This window comes from Anarrhichthys ocellatus, unplaced genomic scaffold, assembly GCF_004355925.1.
Source record: "Anarrhichthys ocellatus isolate YVR2014 unplaced genomic scaffold, GSC_Weel_1.0 scaffold18, whole genome shotgun sequence".
In the NCBI taxonomy this organism is placed as follows: Eukaryota; Metazoa; Chordata; class Actinopteri; order Perciformes; family Anarhichadidae; genus Anarrhichthys; species Anarrhichthys ocellatus.
In genome coordinates, this window is record NW_022280048.1 from 4,230,403 (window position 1) to 4,250,806 (window position 20,404).

At 42.4% G+C, this 20,404-nt stretch overlaps 1 protein-coding gene across 14 annotated transcripts in view; it reads left to right on the forward strand.

Moving 5' to 3' along the window:
* The window catches only part of LOC116389103 (RNA-binding protein Musashi homolog 2), a 241,749-nt gene that overhangs the window by 215,555 nt on the left and 5,790 nt on the right, over positions 1 to 20,404 (forward strand). For 2 of the 14 annotated variants that reach the window (XM_031857530.1, XM_031857532.1), the window contains exons 11-14: positions 193 to 312; positions 11,194 to 11,373; positions 15,301 to 15,455; positions 19,298 to 19,368. In XM_031857530.1, coding sequence (XP_031713390.1) covers positions 193 to 312; positions 11,194 to 11,373; positions 15,301 to 15,455; positions 19,298 to 19,339 — 497 coding nt within the window. In that variant the 3' untranslated portion in view covers positions 19,340 to 19,368. Of the gene's footprint in view, positions 1 to 192; positions 313 to 11,193; positions 11,374 to 15,300; positions 20,403 to 20,404 lie in introns of those variants that run through there. The other 12 variants (XM_031857529.1, XM_031857534.1, XM_031857536.1 and 9 more) reach the window with 11 other exon arrangements.

The window sequence follows — 20,404 nt, forward strand, 5'->3', positions numbered from 1 at the left end:
GAATATCACAGTGGGTTCAGTGAGAGTCGGCTGATAGATGTCGCCCTGACATGAGCCCCAGTCTTTGACAGCTATGGTTTTTATCCCGTAGCTCAGTGCTGGTATCAACATTCTCCTGTAGCTCTGGGACGTACTCATCCATGTGCAGGAAGTGATGCGTGTGTGTATGTGTGTGTGTGTATGTGCCTGCAGGCTTCCCAGCGACAGCATACGGACCGGTGGCGGCAGCGGCGGTAGCAGCAGCGCGTGGCTCAGGTAGGGGGGCCCGTGGAAGAGGCGGCTACTTGGCGTACCCACAGAGCACAGGGCCAGGTAAACGCTCTGTCCATGTTCTGTGTGGCTGCTGCTCTCTCCAACTTCTCCTGCTCTGCTTCTCCCCATAGACATAGTCCCCCGAGGCCCCCATGCACACACATCCGGCAACGATTTGAGCTTAGACTGACACCATCGTACACACATACAGTAGAGATTTCTATCCAGGGCCTCTCTGTGTACATGGTTCCACTGTTAAAACTATTACTTTGATTTGACTCCAAAAAATAAACACGCGAGGCAACATTTTCTGTAAGTTTAGTGAACTAGTAGGGAAAACTTAATAATATACAGTTAATGTAACACAAAAAATTGAGTGCAGCCTACATGAAAAAGCCGAGGCACTGAGATTATTAATATGATTAAAGTCAGCATATGCAATGCATCAGACTATTTTCTTTCTGTGTATTGCATAAAGTCTACATTAAATAATTAGTTAACATTCAATGTGCGTTTCAACGAATTACTTGAATTAACGTTAATTTTAATAATTTAATAAATTAAGTAATTGTTAGTTTCACCAACTTAATCTTAAGCACGCAAACATAATAAACCAAATCAGAGGTAAAAAACTTCTGAGACATTCGAGTCTCGAATATTCGAGACATTCGAATAAAAAATTTAAAAAACTGTTCCCTCCAGACGAATTACAATTTGACCCTGCAATGTGTCCGATATCAATTTCCAGAATTAAGTCAGGACATACAGCTAACTTAAAACCCTTCACAGTACATAACTCCTGCATAACACTCCTTCTGGAACATATGACTAACTTAACTAAGCTTTAAAGGCACTGCACAGTGCTGACACATGGACTCAGTGTCCCAAGAAAGTTGCCAGTAATCGCAGTTTCCAAAATTCCAAAAAAGACGATTTTAAACTGCAGCTCCATGTCTCATTTCTAAACATATTTCATGAAACCATGAACTTAAAACACCCAACACCATTAAGAGAAAAACTTTCAGCTCCACACTATACCTCACTGGAACACTCGGTATGAACACACGTACTTTAGAACACGGGAAAAAGCACAAGCCGTGTCGGCCCAGCAGCCATGTTTGATTATCTAAGCCAGTGTTTTCAGTCTCTCAAGGAGTCTTTGAAAAACTTCAGAGGTCTGAAAAGTTTGGGAGGATTTTACTCTCTGCAAGACACACAGATTATTATCGAACTATGCACTATGTCACATTTGTTGATGAAAGCATACATATCAATTCAAGAGGGCTGAGACGGACGCTTTCCAACAGGGAAAGTCAGGGAAGTTTTGTTAGAACCTTCTTGCACTTTCACCTCACGTGACGGATGCCATTTGCACACACTTGCTAGTTGCTACACTGACCTACTGCTCGTCCTTGGAGGTATACAAAGTACAAGAGGCATCATCCGACATAATAAAACAGAGAAGAGCACTCCTATTCAAGGCATTTGTGTAACCGCAGCCTGTGTGAGGCAATCAAGTCATGACTTTAACAACAATGCTTTCAAATCGCCAATCGATATCGTTTCTAATTCTATTTCTGTAAAACTTAATTAAGCGTTAGCAAAAATATTTTAACCACTTTTGCATAAATACTAGAAAATATCTCAAATAAATAAGAAAACAACAAACAAAAGCGCTACTAGTATGTTCCCCTTATAACCATTTCCATTACATTTCTCCAGAATAAACCTTTAACCCTTTTGGCTTTAACGTAAACCTTCCTTTCTCTAACTAATCCCTCCACACTCACTGCAACTGAAATACAAAACAATCTTCTTTAACCAAAAGTAAAACAATGCAGCTCTAAGTCTTTGCTTCGGAGCTAATGGCCTAAAACAAATGTCTGCTGATTCAAGCTACCAATAAAAAAAGAACAAAACACACACGTGTAATTTAAGTTTATAGCCACAAGTCCATGGGATGTTACCTGAAGCATGAGCAAGGGAAAGAGGGAGAACAGAGGAGGATTGATGGGTAAAAGCTGCGAGTAGATTTCAGGCTGGACGCTGCAGCAGACCAACGCGGTGCTCTGACCGGCAGCAACAGGAGACATCTCCTCCTCACGGGGTCCGTAGACTGTAGACCCTCGTCCCCTCTCTGCCCGATGAATACAAATGCCCTTCACCTCAGTCCCTTTAATCAATCAATCATTCAAAAGACATGGTCGCTCATACTTTGCCAGTTGGATTACGCATAAAATACAATAGTCTAAAAGTAGGTTACAGCTATTCAGGGATTATTCCTTTGAGATCTCCTTGCAGCAAACATTTTGTGAATTAGTACAGGTTCAAAAAAAATGTTTGCAAATTAGGCAATACACTTTGTCTAAATATTTGACTGCCAGGAGAATATTTCTCAATGTTTTGTTTGTCGTTAGACATGGTATGTTACGATCACCATTCATGGTGAAGTAACCCTAGTTATAGTGACATGTCAGCACTACCACAATTTACACTAAAGCTAGTCCTGTTTACTTGTCATGCTACCGCTCTTCTTCACTTTTCATGTACTTTTCTATCTATCTGGTGAAAGCACCCTGAACCTTGGACACTTTACTAACGACTGTTTGCCATGTGGTTGCTGCGCCGATTTAAATCGTATCTGCACCTGTATGCTGCGGGGTACGAGTAAATACTAATGTTTAAAAATTCAGGAAGAAAGATAAGTCTGTGGCTCAGACATCAACTTCCAATACAACACACTCCGTTAAAGCATGATTACAAGCACACACACCGTATTCACATACAGACAAATATCTCCCAAGAGATGTGTTCCAGAAAACAGGAAGCCGGTTTCTTGCTGTCTTAAACACAGCATTGATTGACTTGTTGGCTTCATTTGGACATCCTGCTTTCTGCTCCTTAACAACTGTAGATCATTCAATAGCTGTCAATAATCGCTCCCCTGACTGAACACACAGCCTCCAGGCTTTAGTGCAGAGTGTCTTTCCTAATCAGACGCGCAATTAGAAGCTCGTTGGTAAAACTCTGTTTTAATTGTAACTCGGATGCTGTCTGCGCTGTGCAGTCCCTCGCAGACATACAGTCAGTAGACTGCTGCTAATGTCACGTGCTGCGACACCTGAAGATGCACACACGTGCACGTGAGAACACACAGGCGGCGACGGCACGAGTGGCTGAAGTGCACGCGTACCACCTACAGGCACACACGCATACAGACAAAACAAATTCCCCAGTCTGTCCTCATTTGCACTAAATTCAAATCAACACGGGGAACACTGGAAGCCAATCAGATGCTCGGTCTTGCACGTCGGGCTATTTGATTTTGCATTTTCAAAACAAACAATTTGCCCAACAATTGCAATGAACATCACCAAGAAGCAGGAATGTTGATTTGGGGTTAGCAGCAGCCAGGAAGCAAGAGACGTGATGGCAACCATTATGTACAGTTTAATTCTGACAGCTGCAAATGGAAGGGAGACGAGTAAATGACTATGAACAGGGGAGGGGGGGGGAGGATGTGGGTGGTAAACAGTGACATCATGGGCCTGTTTTAGAGTACTTAGACTGCCATGAGGCAGCAAAACATCACTCAGGGAAATAGCCATGCTCCCTATGTCTATGGCAGAATCTGTCTGCAAAGCATTATCACAATAACAGCAAGCCAATCTGGAACATGGACATGATATTAAAAAATAAATAAAATCAGCTGTATCCTTATATTGTTACCATTTCTTAACTGTTTCATTCTCTGGAGGAAAGCGTCACCAATGCTTCTTGATGATGTAACAGGTCCGGTCCTTCGCTCTGTGCTTTGTGGATTAGTGACTTGGTAGAATGAGGGTTTCCGGCACAGCCTCACTTACTCTTTGACAATGAGTGACAAATGGTTTATTGATGATTTATCAAGTGTTTGAGATGGTGCTAATAGCGCACTACTACATGGCTGAATACACTCAGCGGTCTCTTCTCTCTATGCAGACACAGACGGAACAGAGGACACAGATTGTTAAGGCTTGACCTTGCTCTCTGTGTGTATTGTCCGGGGATGTTGCTGCATCTCCGTCTTATCATGCAATCTAATTTGGGCCCAAAATCAACTCGGGATTGGAAATAGCAATTCTAGAGGTTTATTTATTCATTTATTTGCCGAATTTTCTAATTTTAGTGCAGACGAGGGTTTTTGTTGCAAAGAAAAAAGAAAGAAAAAAGCATATATCAGCTGTAAGTGTGGATTCTTTGTGCTTTGACTCCACCTACAGTTCCCATAGAGCACCACATATTATATTTAGTGTGTATACTTTGACCCAGTAGGTGGGGTGCATCAGGAGTGGGGTGTCACCTAAAGTGGCAGTCAAGTCGAGTTAAATGTCACAAAAAATAAATACAAAAAAACATTCCTAAATATATATCCCAAATATAATTATACTTTAACCATATTTATTATTCAGATATGTGTTTCTTCACAAGAAACCCTTTTTCTGCAGGTATCACTTTTCCTGGGCTGTGAGGGATGTTTGTCAGCAACACACACAGAGAGCGTTGTAAACATGGAAGACATTTTCCATCCCTGACAGAGGGCACTTTCACACTACTCCCAAAGCTCAACATACAAAATGACAGCATGCTGACTTCCCCCTCTATGACAGGCCAGTGCTGATGACAAGGTGTATTTTTCTCTGGAGTACCAAAGCAAGAAACATAGACTCTACACCATCTTAGAAAACTCTGCTCCATCTATATTTGTATTTGTTTATCATATGTTCAAATTCCCATCGAGCTACCAGAGAAGATCTTATTGCTTATTTTTTTTTTTTTACATTTGCATAATTTGACTTTCTCTAGTAGGTTTGCTTTTTTAAATACTGCACAAATACAATAGCTTGAGGTGCAGCTTGAAGTTAAGAGTCTCACATTTTAAGGCAGGAAAAATTCCCCAGTTATCAAAGTCGCGGTTACGTCTATAGGAAAGACGAAGCAACGTGTTTTATTTAGTAAAAGTTGAATCTGAGATGGTGTCAGTCCAGATGCTTTTTGAAGAGGTTGGTCTTCAGTCGGTATTTGAAGGTGGCGAGGTATCTTTGCTGCCCTGATCTCTACCAGGAGCCTGTTGAGCCACTAAAGAGCAAGAACAAGGACTAGCATTGACGCGCGTCTGTGAGGAAGTTTGAGAGACTTTTGGCTCCAGGCGACGAGTAGATCTGAGAGATGTGGCTACTGCACAGAGTTTACCATCGCCTGGAGCTAGAGAGGTGCTGGCCCAAACATGGCTTTATAAGCTGGTCGCACCGATTTTAACCTTGGTTTGAACTACTGCAGGGTGCCACTGGAGGATGCAAAGGGCAGTCACTTAATTTCAGTGGGAGGGGCCGAACATCTGCATAGTAGAGCAGAAAGGAGGAAATTGCTAATTTGGAGGTGACTAATGCATGCACCAGCACCTGGGCTGCATTGTGGACACGTATAATCTGCTGTTGGTATGAAGGATGAACCTGCATAAATGTGCCACTGCTGCCACTTACAATGAATGTCAGGTAGTTTATACGTGAACATTATTCTAATACGAGATGTTTATCTCAACAACAACAACAACAACAACAACACTATTTTACACATTCTTTAAAAGAATGCGGTAGACACATGTGACATTTGCTGTGCTATAGGATTGTCAGATAAAAGCAGAGTCAAATGCAAGTGATGCAGATGGTTCTGACAGTCCAGGGAACTTCACAGGTCCCAGCCTACTCTGGTTGAGTGTTTTCCTGAGGCCCTCTGAGCTTTCTGCGAAGCTCAAAATGTCAGTCTCAGATCTAGGCTCTACCTGCAGTGTACTCAAAGCCCCATTCAGCTGCTGTTAGAGGACTGGGTACTTGCTATGTACACGGTGTCTTGACTTGACTCGGGTGTTAAAAACTGCAATAGAGTTGGCTCTGGTCAGAGATATTGGACTGCTGTTTAGATTGCAGAGGTGTCTCTGGGAGTCCGGAGGGTCTCTGCGTTCTTAAAAGCCCATTCCTCCCCTCAGTCGGTTGTTGCTCTTCTTTGTTCTTTTCTCTCTTTTGTTCTACCCACTTCTTCTCCCGCCTCCTTTTTTTCTTCACCAATGAAAAGAAGGAAACTCGTGTGACAGACATTTCCAAATTAAGATCATTGTCAATTTCCTCTCAACAAGCTCTGTGATCTTCAGCAGTGCCAGAGAGAGGAGACCATGGATTGGCTGTGTGCACTGGTCTTAATCAATCTGGCTCTTTGTGAGCTCAGGTCCATTTGTCCCAGATGCTAATCTACAGAGCTCAGCTCTGAGGCCAGAGGCGCTTTACATGTATTTGGTGCAAAATAACATGAGCAGGCATGCCAAGCTCATCCCGCCTGGGTTTTTTGTCTGAGGCCCAGGGAAAGATGTGACACATCGGGGAGGGCAAAGTGTCCCTTTGCGCCTCCGCCACGAAGCGATGCCTCTCACAGCTGTGGGTAGCAGATGCTCCGAGGTTACAGGCACAGGCCTTTAGGGACATCAGCACTCTGCCCTCCAGGGCCTGCACACGTAACACACTCTCCAAAGAAAACTCACCGAGGGCTTAATGGGAGTACGGTATGAACTACAGTATGCGTTGTCTCCTTCCTAATCAGTACAGGATTTTCTGTTTCATTGGCATCGCACAATTCATTTTGAAGAGACATTTTACAATCTTTTTACTTATTTGTTCGTAATAATAATGACATGCAGATTGCAAAGTCGATTACATAGTTTCCCGCCTTCCTACTTCAATACACGACAGCATTTTGTACAACTCTGAGATAAATGCCAGCAAATATCATTTTGTAAGATGCTGGAAGATTTGCCAATCTATTAACACACAATAACTGAGTGAGCGTTGCTGGAAATTGTAATTCCTCTTCCAGTAAATTCATATTGTCCTTCCCCCCCTGCATCTAAGTGACCATTAGATGTAGCCAGTATCACTCTCAGATTTCAGTTATAGTGAGTCCTATATTTCTTCACATCACATAAGCCTGACCAGACATGTTTGAAAATAAAAAAGTGTTCAGCCAAAAGGCCAGGCCTGTCAGCTCTGAGGCTGCTCAGGATGGGGGTAATCTGTGCCGACTGCCGACAACTGAGTGCCCTTTCTCAGTCCCAGCTAGACCAGATCCCCACACGGGTTCAAAATCGGCATTGAAATCATTTAGTGTGCAAATTAGTATGCGCTGATTAGTTGCACATTGTTTTACCCACGATCCAGTGTTCACAATGCCTCTTCCTCTGTAACTTCCCACTATCATTACCCAACCAAGGCTGCAAGGTAAACCCAAATCAGTAGCTCTGTTACGTTTCTCCATTTCTGGAACGAAACGGAAAGAAAAGGGAAGAAGAGCAGGCATAACATTAAAAGTAAAAAAAAAATAAAAATCTGAAAGCCTGAGTATGGGTGAGTAAATGCAAGAAGAAATCATCTGTTAAAATTAATTAGCCAAGCTTCTCTGAACAGAAAATGACAAGACATTAAATATGTATTATTTATGAAATGTCTGTGCTCTCCGAAAAAGGGTGTCTAGTGCTGTTAATTACTCAGCCATTCATTCAGAAAAGATTATTTCAAATGGAAAGTGAAAAGCAAGGCTATACAGCAAAAAGAGCTGTTCGTTTCTTTCACGCTATTTTTAAATGGCATTGGTGAAAATGGAAAAGCTAATTACGGTGGCTCTGAAATTCAAAGCTAATTTGAGAAGCAGCATGTCAGGTTTATTGACATCTTCTGTAGAGTGATGTGGTTTGATGGCCACCGAGGAATCACTCCCGGCGCCGCCGAGGGAAAGGGAGGAGCGGCTGCATGAAGAATGATTCCTTGCAGAAATGGAAATAACTTATGTTAATAGATTGTTAGATTCCCCCTGTTCCCATTGTTCCCTGTAGAAATGACGGTACATGTAAAGTACATTCAAAGAGTCGACGTATAGATGAAAAGTAAAGGCCTTTTGTTTGCGAACATTACTGATTTTAGCAATAAATATAACAAATACAGGTTTTGCTGTTGTTCAATATAAGTTGCTTCTAGTGTTGTAGCAGGTTAGTTCATATGTTGAGTTTCTCTGAGATTTAATGAGAGGATAATCCCAAATTTGGTGCAGAACACTGGCGAACTTAAGACAATATTTATAAGTCCCAACAGGCCAGGGAGCATGACGCTGTATTTTATCATCGGCGTGATTAGTTTTATTTTCCATCCGGTGAGAAAAAGAGCCGCAGTGCTTTCAAGGTTTGTGATTCCTCCTTAAAGGCAGTCACCTGGCAAAGTGGGAACGAGAGCAGGGCATTTATCCACTTACAGAGAGCCACCCCGATGATGTCAGTAACAGATGACTGCAAGACACTCCCCCCTCGCCGTCGCTTCGCAGCCAGCTCTGGTCACCGAGGGCAGAAGGGAAAGAGGGGGGGGCAGGGGAGATAATTACCAGTATAAATGAAGCCCTGCGAACGATTCGCACTGCTGGGTCCCCTGATCTAGTCTCCAAGGCAACCTCAGCACGCTCATTTGTTTTGTAGATGAGTAATTACATCCAATTAGTGGCCAGTGGAAAAAAAAAACGGGAGTCCAAGAAAGGCCCATTGTTCTGGATAGATTGTGTGAATATTAATAGTGGGGAGGTCTGTGGCACAGTGATATGATCGGTGATACTCATGCAGCTGTGGGCACACTCTGCCCAGTCTCGTCCTGCAGAACTGATCGCCACTGATGAAAATATATGGCTTTGAGTTTCTGTGCCCGCGTGTTTGTGCACGACTCAAAACTCCTTTCTCTGTATCGGCAAACAAAAGTTTCTTACCCGAGCCTGCCGCACCTGCGCACAGTGCGACGGCATGCCGTGTCTGAAAACTTTGCAAACTTCATTACCTGGATAAATGTTATTCACAAAATAGAAACATCTCTTCATTTCCCCCACGGCAGAAGAAATAATATCTTCCTGCTTTTCTCACAGTAATGCTGCCTTTCTCCCTTTTTTTCCGCAAACATTGTTGAGGACATTGGTCATCTATAGAGAAACCTAACTGTCGATGGACATCGGGGTCCTGTATTTACGTTCAGCGTAGGCATCCTCGTCCACGTTGATCCGTACTGCGTGATCATACAAGTGGCAGCTTGTGGCTCAGCAGGAACCTGTAATGTGAGTTGACACAACAGGATTAAAGAAAACAAAGTCTGCCCAGTTTAATGTGGTTCAGTCACTTACAATTAGAAGCTTATCTCAAATGGAAAATACTTCCTTGTCCAATTTTGAAGCAACACCCACTTCAATAATTCGCTGCCAATAATATTTTGATTTAAAACTCAAAGCACTCTTAATTGAATGTGGGCTTTGTCTAAATATATGAACAGTTTATTATTATCTGTCACCACATGTTTTTCTTTTCATGAGTGAAGCAATCTTTTATATATCTACCTGCAACTTGACTTCTTTAGACACAACACGGTTTATGGTCAACATGTGAAAGCAATGAAGCATAGTGAAGGTATCACGAAAGGGAAAGTAAGGCCTGTTTGCGTCCAGTCTCTCCACTGTTCTGAGCTGCTGACATATTTGGAATGGCTTCTTTATGAATTCCCAACAACACGGGTTGCTCTATTGTCAAATGTTTTTTTCGTTATAATTATTCCATTGATTCAGTTTTCCTCATTAGCGAGGCCAATCAATGTTCTGTGACATTTGTCTAAGTGAAGTAAATGGAATGATTGGTTCTTGAGCTTTGTTCAATGTGTCAGGCATTATGTGACGTACGTGGGAAGCCTGCCGTATTTGGAGCCTATAATTTGATGAGTGGGCAGACGGCCCACAAGTGGTGAGATCAGAGTGCTAAAAAGCATTGGCGGAGAGAGAGAAACATGGCGGGTGCTTACATTCCATTTGGCAGAAGTGGACTGTCTCACTCTGAATGGGTAGAGGTGAAGTTGCTTTGAATGGCTGTTCGCTCCAGGACCCAAAATAAAAAAAAACAAAAACACACAGCAGGGGGAAACCCAGCATGGAAAAGCCGGTCTCACCAATCTCAGTCCCTCCTGAGTAGATTAACTCTGTTATCAAGGAGGTGTGAGAAGCAGCGGTTTCTTTTAATTGCACTCTTTATATGAGCAGCTTGTCTCAGATTAAGAGGACAAGCAATGAACGCCAGCACGACTTATTGCTGAAAGACATTTTCTAAACTGTTGATAATCCGCCATCTGTGTCGAGGAGAGAATCATTGAAAGAGGCCAATCTGAGACGGGCGTGGGGTACTTAGGATATTTCACAGTCATCTATAAACACGAACGCCTATATCTCATTCACATAGAAAAATAAAATGCTTTAAATTAATTATTGTTTCTTTTCATTTAAATAACAAAAGCTTCCTTCAGGTGTGTCGACCAAGAATTGTCGGTTTTGAAATGAGAAATGTGTATTGCCCTGTGTTTTAATGATTCTTCAGTTTTTATCTCACTCCTTGATGATCACGATCACATACGGGGCAAAGGTCAATTATGCAAAAGCCAAAATATCTCAAGCTGTGGCCTGACTGTTTGTTTAGCATGTGTTGTTATTGGTCCATTTGAATCAAGCCAAAGGTATTAAGAGTCAATGAGGAGGTTTAAATTGTGTCATGTCAGGGAGAGATAGCATGTATCCATAATTGTTACAGCTAATGTATATGATAGAGCTGAGCGTATCAAACACGGACCATATGCCAAGGGGGCCTGGCCACATGGTATGAGCTGCTGGGGAGGGGGGGCATGGGGGGGGGCAATTAAAGCAGACAAAACTCAAGGATGTATTCTAAAAAGCGGTGTGGCGCACCACCAAGCTATGCTTAACAATCTGGACACTGACTTTGACATTGAAAGAGTTGTTTTCCACAATGATGGAGTCCCCTCCCCTCCCCCTCCCCCCCTCCTATACTGTATCTCCCAGGCCTCCCCGATTATGGGTTTTACTCTACGCCCAGTGACCAGAGGGGGGGGCCCTGCTCCTTTGCTGACTATGGCTCCCTGGGGCCCCAAGCGGCTCAGATGCTGCACAGTGAGCATGCCACCTCCGCCTGCAACTCCCCCCTCCAGCACCTACACAGCCCGGATCAATTTAAGAACCCAGGTTTGTATATGCGCATCTATCTCATCCACTTTTTGGACTTTTCAGTTTGATTCATGACATTATTCCATGCAGATGATCTAATCTTTTTTTTTGTTTTTATAGATTTTCCCTTCTTTTGTTAAGGAAACCAAAAAAAAAAAAATCCCTCCCCCCCCTTAAAAATACAACCTATATAGACAGGTCTTGCTGACAAAGTAGCATATTGCATGTTCTTCCTCCTTTGTTTCAATTTCAAATGTAGATTTTCTGTTCCTTTGTGAAGTTATGTTCCAGCCCCTGCTTGCACATACGGGGCAGACACATACAGAATGTACTCCCTCATTTGCATGTGAACAAAATAACTACTGATGATGTCGCAGAGTACACCAGGCCTCTCTACCACAGCTCAAGTTGATGTGAATTTTGAACAGCGAAGGAACGAGTTAAGTGTGGGAGTGAGAGTCGTTTCTTTTTAGTCGAGCCCTTTCAGTATTTTAAGTGTAGGAATGATTGCTCGTGTTATTAGTGTGAGAGAGTCTGACTAGGAAATCAGTGGAAATGCTGCACGATGTCAGACACTTAAAAGACAACATCTTTGCATAATACAGCCATTACTCTGCAACACAAGCACATTTTCATCTTGTGCGCTTGATGTTCTCTCGTCTACCTTACGTAACCGTAGCTTTCTAAAGTAACATATGCTCCACATTGACGTTTCAACATCTGCATGCAGTGCGTAAAACAAATTCATAAAGTCATGCTATATCTTTGAGAACAGACAGAAGATTATTCTTTTTTTAATCCTTCAGTATTTGTATGTTAGTTATATGCTCATGATCATGTTTGCACTGACATGACGTACCACCAATGTTTACTTCATCTGAGGTAGTTGTAAGGAGGTCTGAGTTTAGTGTGGTGCCTTCACGCGATGCCTCGCTGTGGGTGACAGCGCTGACCTACACACAGCGGTTAGGCTCCCCGTCTCTGGAGACTCACGTTCCCCGCTGGGCATGAATCCTGCCGCGCCCTTCAAGTCTTGTCTTCCCCCACTTCGCAATAATAGCAAAAATATTTAAAAAACACCCTTTTGGACTAATAAAGTGAGCGTGTAAGTGTGGGTCCAACTCTCCACCCTAATGGTTTAAAGTGTTGGCCAGCTGCCCCGGGCAGATGTTGGCATTTCCTATAATCTGTCCGTCCAGCAAACGGCGAAAAAACCACAGACAGGGTGCATAGAAACAACTGCACAGACGTGATTTTTCTGAAGGGTTTCTTGTCGGCCTGCTGTTTTAGCGACATCGTCACAACACTCGTGCAAGTGTGACAGCGCTCCCGGACATAGTTCACCATACGCTTCACTTTCTACAGATCTGTTCAGCAGTGTGAAGTGTTTGATTCCATAGACAGCTGCATGGCAGGGGAAAGATCCCGACTACTGTACACCACTGCAGATATACACGTTACAGTTGACATGAGAGTAGTAAGGGTACAGATCAACCCTCCGTTCTTTAGCAGCAGCTACTGTAAGTCGCTCCGGACTGGCGGCTGTTTTTTGTTTGAGTTTTGCTCGGTCGGTAAAGCCTCAGATTTTTCTTACCTGAGAGGACACGTTCGAATCCTGAGTGAGTCAACACAATTTCTGTACCTGCTGTCTGTGAAATAGAGTTTATATTTGTAGCCAACCTTGACCCTAATGATATGAGAATCGGAGAGCACATTAAAGTCAATGGAATCTGTTGTTTGTTTTGTTTTTTTCGGATGTTTGTTTTAAGTAGATAAGGAGAATGGTTTTCAGGAAGTATAATTGTTTTCTTTGTGTCCATTCGGTGCCTTGTGATGATGATTACCAGCCGCAGGTCGTAGATTACCCGTGTTTCATTTATCATGCCATTACTGTGCAAATGCTATGGTGGGCCACCCTGCTCCTCGCAAAGAGCTCAGTCCACAGGTGGAGATTGTGCCACGCAGATTGCTAGCCTGAGAGGGAGAACAGGATATATATGCATGTTGAAGGCAAATATCTCCTTGATGAATGCTGTTCCCTTGTGCACAGTGCCTACGTCTGTACTTCAGCACGACATTTAAGTGAATCAAAAATGAAGCAAATAGAACCTGGAAGACACAGACTGGCAACGTAGCACACAGTGTCTTGTATAGAGTTAGACATCAGACATTCATTCGTTTAGGTCTTCCCTATTCTTTCTCTCTCACAGAAGTCTCCCCTAGCATCAAATGCTTTTCTCTTAACAGTCGGATGTTTCTGCGAGTACCAATGCATAAGAAAGATTTAGCACTGTCATTGCTTATGTAAAACAGTGTATGAATAGTAACACACTACAACAATTTGGCTCCCAAAGTCATTGCAGCCTCAACGTTTTCAAAAAATAAATAAAAAAAACAGTTTCACGTGGAGAGGAGCGAGCCACAAAAAGAAAATCACCAGTCATAGAAAATGAGGATTGCCATTTTGACTGAAAAAGTCCTTAATTATATAATAAGCCAGCCTACTGGGGGGGCTGTGCAGGCAAGATAAGAGCACTAGCTGCTCACTGTGCAAAGTCCTCACGGTTAAACAGCAGCGTCATCCCCACTAGACGTGTGTGTTTAGTGAGATGGCTTCATTTCTCTGGAGTGCTTTGTGCGGATATGTTTTCAGGTGCTTCCCGTTGGACCTAGCGTGTCTAATACAGCTTTGATAGACGGAGTCGCGATATGTTGAACACGGCGACAATGATCCAGTTTGTATACTGTGCGTGTCGACACGTTTGGATGTGCCGCAGTTGCACTCTGTTTTTCCTTACTTGTTCTACGAGGCCTTCCTCTCGTGCATCATAGGGCTCATGAGCTCGTAAATACACAAGATCGAGCATTTTCCTGTGGCCGGAAGATTTTTCTCTTTAATACAGTTTTTTTTTTTTTTTCACAGTCTTGTCTGTGAATGAGGGTGAGACGGAGGGTTATGTGAAGCTGACAGCAGAGGAGATTGCTGTTAAGAGATCACTGCGTTTTTCTTTCTCCCCGACTGCTGTGTTTTTTTTTTCCCTGCATTGCAAGTGTTATTGGCCTTTAGTTGGCATCTGGAGTTTCAAAAGACATTTTATTAGTCAGAGTTGCTCTTACTCACAGGGCAAAGGTGGTAAGTCATGTACAGTATTTCTTTTTTATCCCCCCCCCCCCCCCCACTTTGGACCTGCACATGAAGTCGGGTCACGCTTTTATATTTCCCCTTTATGCCTCCTTTCTCTTGTCTCGCGTACCTCTTTTGCTTTATGCCTGAAGTTACAACCAGCAGACGGGAAAGCTGAAGCACACGGCTGAAATGATGGAGAATATTTTTAGCAGTTTCATGCCGTTAACTATGACTCATAGGTCGTACAGGAAAGCATAAAGTAGCATATCTCAAATGTCTGGGTTCAAAACTCTCCAGTGAAATCTTAAATCGGTAATATATAACGATCCTGTGTTACTCTTCTTATTCAACAGCTAATGATGCTTTACAACTACTCCTTCACACTATGCATGGCAACATTGACACTGCAACCTTACGAGTTTATTAGCATGGTGGAAGTATTTCTAGCAGAGTGCTTGTTTTGTGTTGTGCATGACTATACAAAGTGAATGTTACTCCTCTGCATAATACACACAGCATGTAGATTGTATTCAGAATATCATACTGGATTCACCCCCAATTCTGGCTCTTTGAAATAATGTTAAATCTAAATCCTGCACCTGTTTGTTGTTGATTGATATCAAATTACATTGAAAAGCTTTATTACCCGCGAGTATTTTTACTATGAACTATGAGCAAGTCCTTCGAGACAAACATGAATCCAGTAGCGTGTTCTTTTGATTTAAACGTTTCCCTTTGAGTCGTAGCAAGTAAGAGTCGCACCGATGGCTGTTGGGTGTTTCTGAGCTGCTCTGCTCCCCCGCTGTGTTTGTATGCAGGCGCCAACCCGTCAAGGCCCGGAGGTTTCCCTGGTGCTAACAGTCCAGGGCCTGTGGCTGACCTGTACGGACCTGGCAGCCAGGATTCAGCTGTGGGCAACTACATCAGTGCTGCTAGCCCTCAGCCCGGCTCTGGGTTTGGCCCCAGCATCACAGTGAGTACTCGGATGCAGACTGCCTGTCGTGTCTGGCCGCACCTTGAGCTCAGTTGCCTCCCCATGTGTCCGAATACCGCCACTAAAATACGACACTAAACCGATGCATGCTGCCTGTGATTGTAATGTAACATTAGAATTTTATTATAAGGAGTAGGGCTTTCTAATTGTTAAAGGACTTAATACTCTTGATCAAAATAACCACCACCTGCCTCGAAGCAAACGTCCCAAATCCAGATAAGTCCAGAGCAACCATTTAGTAGATTCTAAGAGTCATCGAGTTCAGAGGTCCCATGAGCATTTTGTACATCCGGGGCAAACCCCGTCTCAGCTCTCAAAGTTATCTGTGTCAAATGCAAATGTTTGTTCCCCTTAGCTGTTGCCCGAATCACCTCACTCCAGACTCTGTGTCACCTTCCCAGAACAAATTTCCTTTATTTTTAGAAACCCATCTGTCCCAGAGCTTGAGCTTGCTCCGTCACTAGGACAATGCTTCCAGCAGGTCGCTTCTCTCCCAGCGTCCTTGTCCAGGTGTACTTTTCTCAGCCAGGTGTTGTTGCATGCTTTTTCCTCCTGCTGATCAGTAAAGCTGCCAATTGCCATGTCACCCCATCAATGTAAGACCTGCAGGGCTAGTAGAGGTGGCTGTAACAAAGAGGTGTCCTCAGTGTGGCTGTGTGAATGTGCTCCGATGTCTGTATTGTCACGTGTGCGTCAGTTTAGTTGATGTGCAGCAACCCGTAAATAAGCAAGGCCCGGTGACGATGAAGACATGGCCTGGCAAGATAGTGGCACGCAATAAAAATTGGGGAACATCATTTACAAAATGGGGTTCTCTAATATTATAACCCCAAAATCTTAAAGAGATCATCTGAGGAGTAACTTCAACCAAGTTGAAATAAAGAAGCAACCTTATTTATAACTGGTACATAAATATTAAAGAGTGTTTTGTAACACATTTTAAAGTACGCAGCAATAAGGACATTGTGTAATGTCGAAGTACAGTATTTGTCAGTTATTATAAGTTCTCTTATAAGAGCATATTTTATATCTTCCATCCTATCTTGGTGTCACCGTCACAGACTCCTTATTCAGTGTTGTTTTGTGTGCTTCCTTTAGTTACTGCGCGCTCGCCCACTTAAAACCAATCACGGTTGTAATCCATCAGTGATTCATAAATGCAACATAATCTCGTTATGTGATGAATGTTTCAGCGTTGCTAAATTAGCCGTTCTAAAAACAGGCAAAGACTTCACACTGTATAACCCAGACATTCAAATGTTACCGTTCAAACCCAGCCAAATTGAATTTCGTCTTAATTAGCGAGTAGCTCTTCATCTTCCTCTTATGTTCAGGACCTTGTTTTCAACAAAGGGACAACGTTCAAACTCCCCCGACAGAAGACTCGATCAGCGCTTTGTTTACTTTGCGTGTGTGTGTGTCTACCCCGCACCTCACTGAATAATTAGTCTCAAATATGTTGCCATCAGAATTTTATGGCCCCTAGCAAGGTGCAGCGGGGGCTACGTTCTGCGACTCGCTGCCCGTCTTGCTGGGCCATGTTTGTACTGTTTTACATGAGTGAACTGAGTGACGCAGGAAAGGTTATGAAAATAACACCTGCTTTTCTGTAAGAAGCTAATTAATGCATGGCTTAACTGAGGTGGCATAACAGCAGGCCCATTAGCACTGCAAGACGACAGGGTGAAGACGCTCTTTCTAAATTTGAGTCATTATTTAAATTTTTTCCTGGTTGTGACTTACTTTGTGGAATGGCTGCTACGCTTTGGGGGCATCTCTGTTGTGAGGAGTAGCACAGGAGATTCATCAGAGTGTGCGGTACGTAGAATCAATGGGACTAATTCTAACGGCTTAGCCAGGATGAAGTGAATGGGAGACCTAATAAGCAGTCAGCTTGTTGCTGTGGAAAAGTGCCACTGGGACCAAATGGGCAAAAATAGCTCATGAGAAGATGAAATCGCTCATTTTAGGTTTTGATAAATACGCGTAATGGATTGATGATGTCCAAACGAAAACAGAGCTTAACAGCAAGATACATCGTGTTGGCTTTTTGGCTTCCTAAGCAAAGCCTCTCTTATTAATTGTTTTAGGTCCACCGGCTATCTGCGATAATCTGCTGGTCTCAGTGTAGGAAGCACAATATTTGTTATGACAGACCACGCTGGCTCGTTTTCAAAGCAGATTGAGCAGCAGATAGTTCACAAATGGAAATGAGGCCATTTGTTAACATTATTTTTCCTTCCGTTGCAACGGTTTGTAACCACGCTGTGTTACAGAATGTAGAAACATGCAACGAATACCATCAATTCTGATATAGAAATATATTTTTGTCACATTTACCTGAAAACTCTTTTAAAAGGCTGATGTATAGTAAAAACACAGAGGCCAGGTTTTGTGACTCCCGTGCAGAATGTCAAATTGTGCCTGTGATATTAAATACTAAATCGCCACTTGAGAATTACCCAGTGAATCAAACCGAGTGCAATAAAGCAGAGAGGTGATGCAGCAGCTCTCGGCGAGATGATCTCTCTATTCAGAACATTAAAATGGGAAATGATTCAGAACTAAAATGTGCTTTATAATTCATCTTTACGACCGAGGATGCTGTTGAACTGAATACACGTCGGATCATCGTATGTCACAACCTCACGGGTGACTTCAGAGCCTCTGATTTGTCGCTTTGGTCATACGCTCCAGCGGTTTTATTAATCCCTTTAGCCAATATCAAAACAGCCACTGTGAAGGAGCAGTAATGAACTTAACTGGGGTTTTTTTTTCATGCAAGACAATTAGAGTGCAATTAGTCGATTGAAGTGATAAAGACAGACAATCGCTGTTGAAAGTGCATCTCTTTTCAATCCGAGGATTTGTGCAGACCTGTCGGTCCTGATAGCTGAGCTTCATAATGAAGACCATTCAACCCTCTGGAGCACACTGATCTCACTGAGGGCTCTTTATGATCCTTTTCTCTGCTCGCTTTCAGCTCTAATCAACTGTGTGTGTTGGCATGAATGGGGGTTGTGTGTGTTTTATTGTCTCATTGACATATTGTTTTGTTTACACTATTTTTCACTGATTGTCACCTGATATAGAAAATAAAATGAAGGGAAGCACTTTCAATCATGTCTATGATGCGTCATGAACACACTTATCCTGCTTTATAATCTGTTTGTAGCATTGTATGATTATAGTTATGAGCACTCATGAGTTTAGAAGAATAATACCTCATCATAACACATATTTAATGACATAGAGGCGAGGATTGTAGTGTAATTCCGAGTTGTAATTAATTAATAGTTGAAATACATTATATCTTTTATAATGCATTATGGTCACTGTATTATAATGCACTTATTAGTCTCTCCGAGTGGTGGTTGTTTGTGATGAGAGAAGTCAAAACATATCATTAAATCTATGCAAGAAGAACACAACATTGTAAAATATGTTTTATAATACGTTATGAATATGTATGAGTGTTTATGACGATGATTATATGCTATAAGCAGATTATGATGCATTATAAGCATGTTTACAATAGATTATAGACAGTCATAGAAAGTGTTACCAACTGAAGTTAAAGTATGTAACACAGTATGGGATCATGAGTCCTACTTCCTGGAGTCGTTTTGCAGCATGCACTGTTTTCTCCATTGCAGGACGACACAATGAACTTGTATTACAGACTGTATGTGAGAAAAGTCTGCTGCTCTGCTGCTGAACATGATCAAACTGAATCAAAACGTTCACATTCATGATATGATACTCACCTTTTTCTCTCCTTGAAATGCATACTGACAAAAGCACTAACTGTACACTTTTAGGGCCCGTTGATTGCGACAGCTTTTACAAATGGATACCATTGAACAGGTGGCCGGTTGCCATCTCATCAGAGGTATTGCATTTTACTTACTGTGCATTTCTATTCTAATACATGTTCATCACATCATCCTCTTGTTTATTCGCCTTCCCCCTCAAAGTGACCGAGCTGGTAGTAAAGTGTGAGTGTGTGACGGGAGGTTTGCCTCTTCATAAATCTGGAGGCCTCTGCTGTGGCGAGGTGGTCTGTAACGACGACAGTAGAGAAGATTAGCATCGATTTAAACAGATTCAATCATTGTTGTTGTTGTTTGTGTGACTTGGAAGAAGTTCATACTTCAGTCACACACACACACACGCTACCAGTTTTTCTTCCTTTTCTTCTTATTAACACTACACACACTCGCATCACACTACTTCACCGCTACGACTGAAGTAAAACCAAAAACTTCTCACCAACAAGCCAAATGCCTTGAATCATTAAATATTAAATGGGCAGTTAATGTCTACGAGGAACCGAATATTTCCGTTTCATCATGTTTATTTTTGCCTCTGTAATTCATCTCTATTGCTAACACTGTCTCTCATATGCACGGTAGAACCACTCTCTATATAACCCACTCAAAATGTCTCCAGCTATTTGTCCGCTTCCGGCTACTTTTGGTAGATAGGACGTGTGGTGTGTGTGTGTGTGTGTGTGTGTGTTGAACTCATTTGTGCACGCGTGTTTAAATGACTGTTTTTAATGGGTTGATTCCCTTTTTAAGCAATCAAACCCAGCTAAGCATTACCACTGTTTGAAGACTCGGCAGTAGCGGCACACGTGTGAACCTGATTGCTAAGTTAACAAGCGGTGTAACCAAAGAAGTATAGTCTGTAATTATGTAACTCCTGCAGCAAGGTTTAACCCGCTGCTATTTACGATCATTTGCCGTCACATTTTGTTTCATGCTGTCGATGCCTCAGAATGTGTCCGAAATATTTGATGTTGTCGTCACATTATTGACTGTGAATCCTTCAGAGGACAGTATCTGTGGTCAGGATTTATGTGAATGAAATGAATGTTTTTTTTTAATGCTGTTGCCATCCTTTTTGTTTTCTTTCTTTGTCCC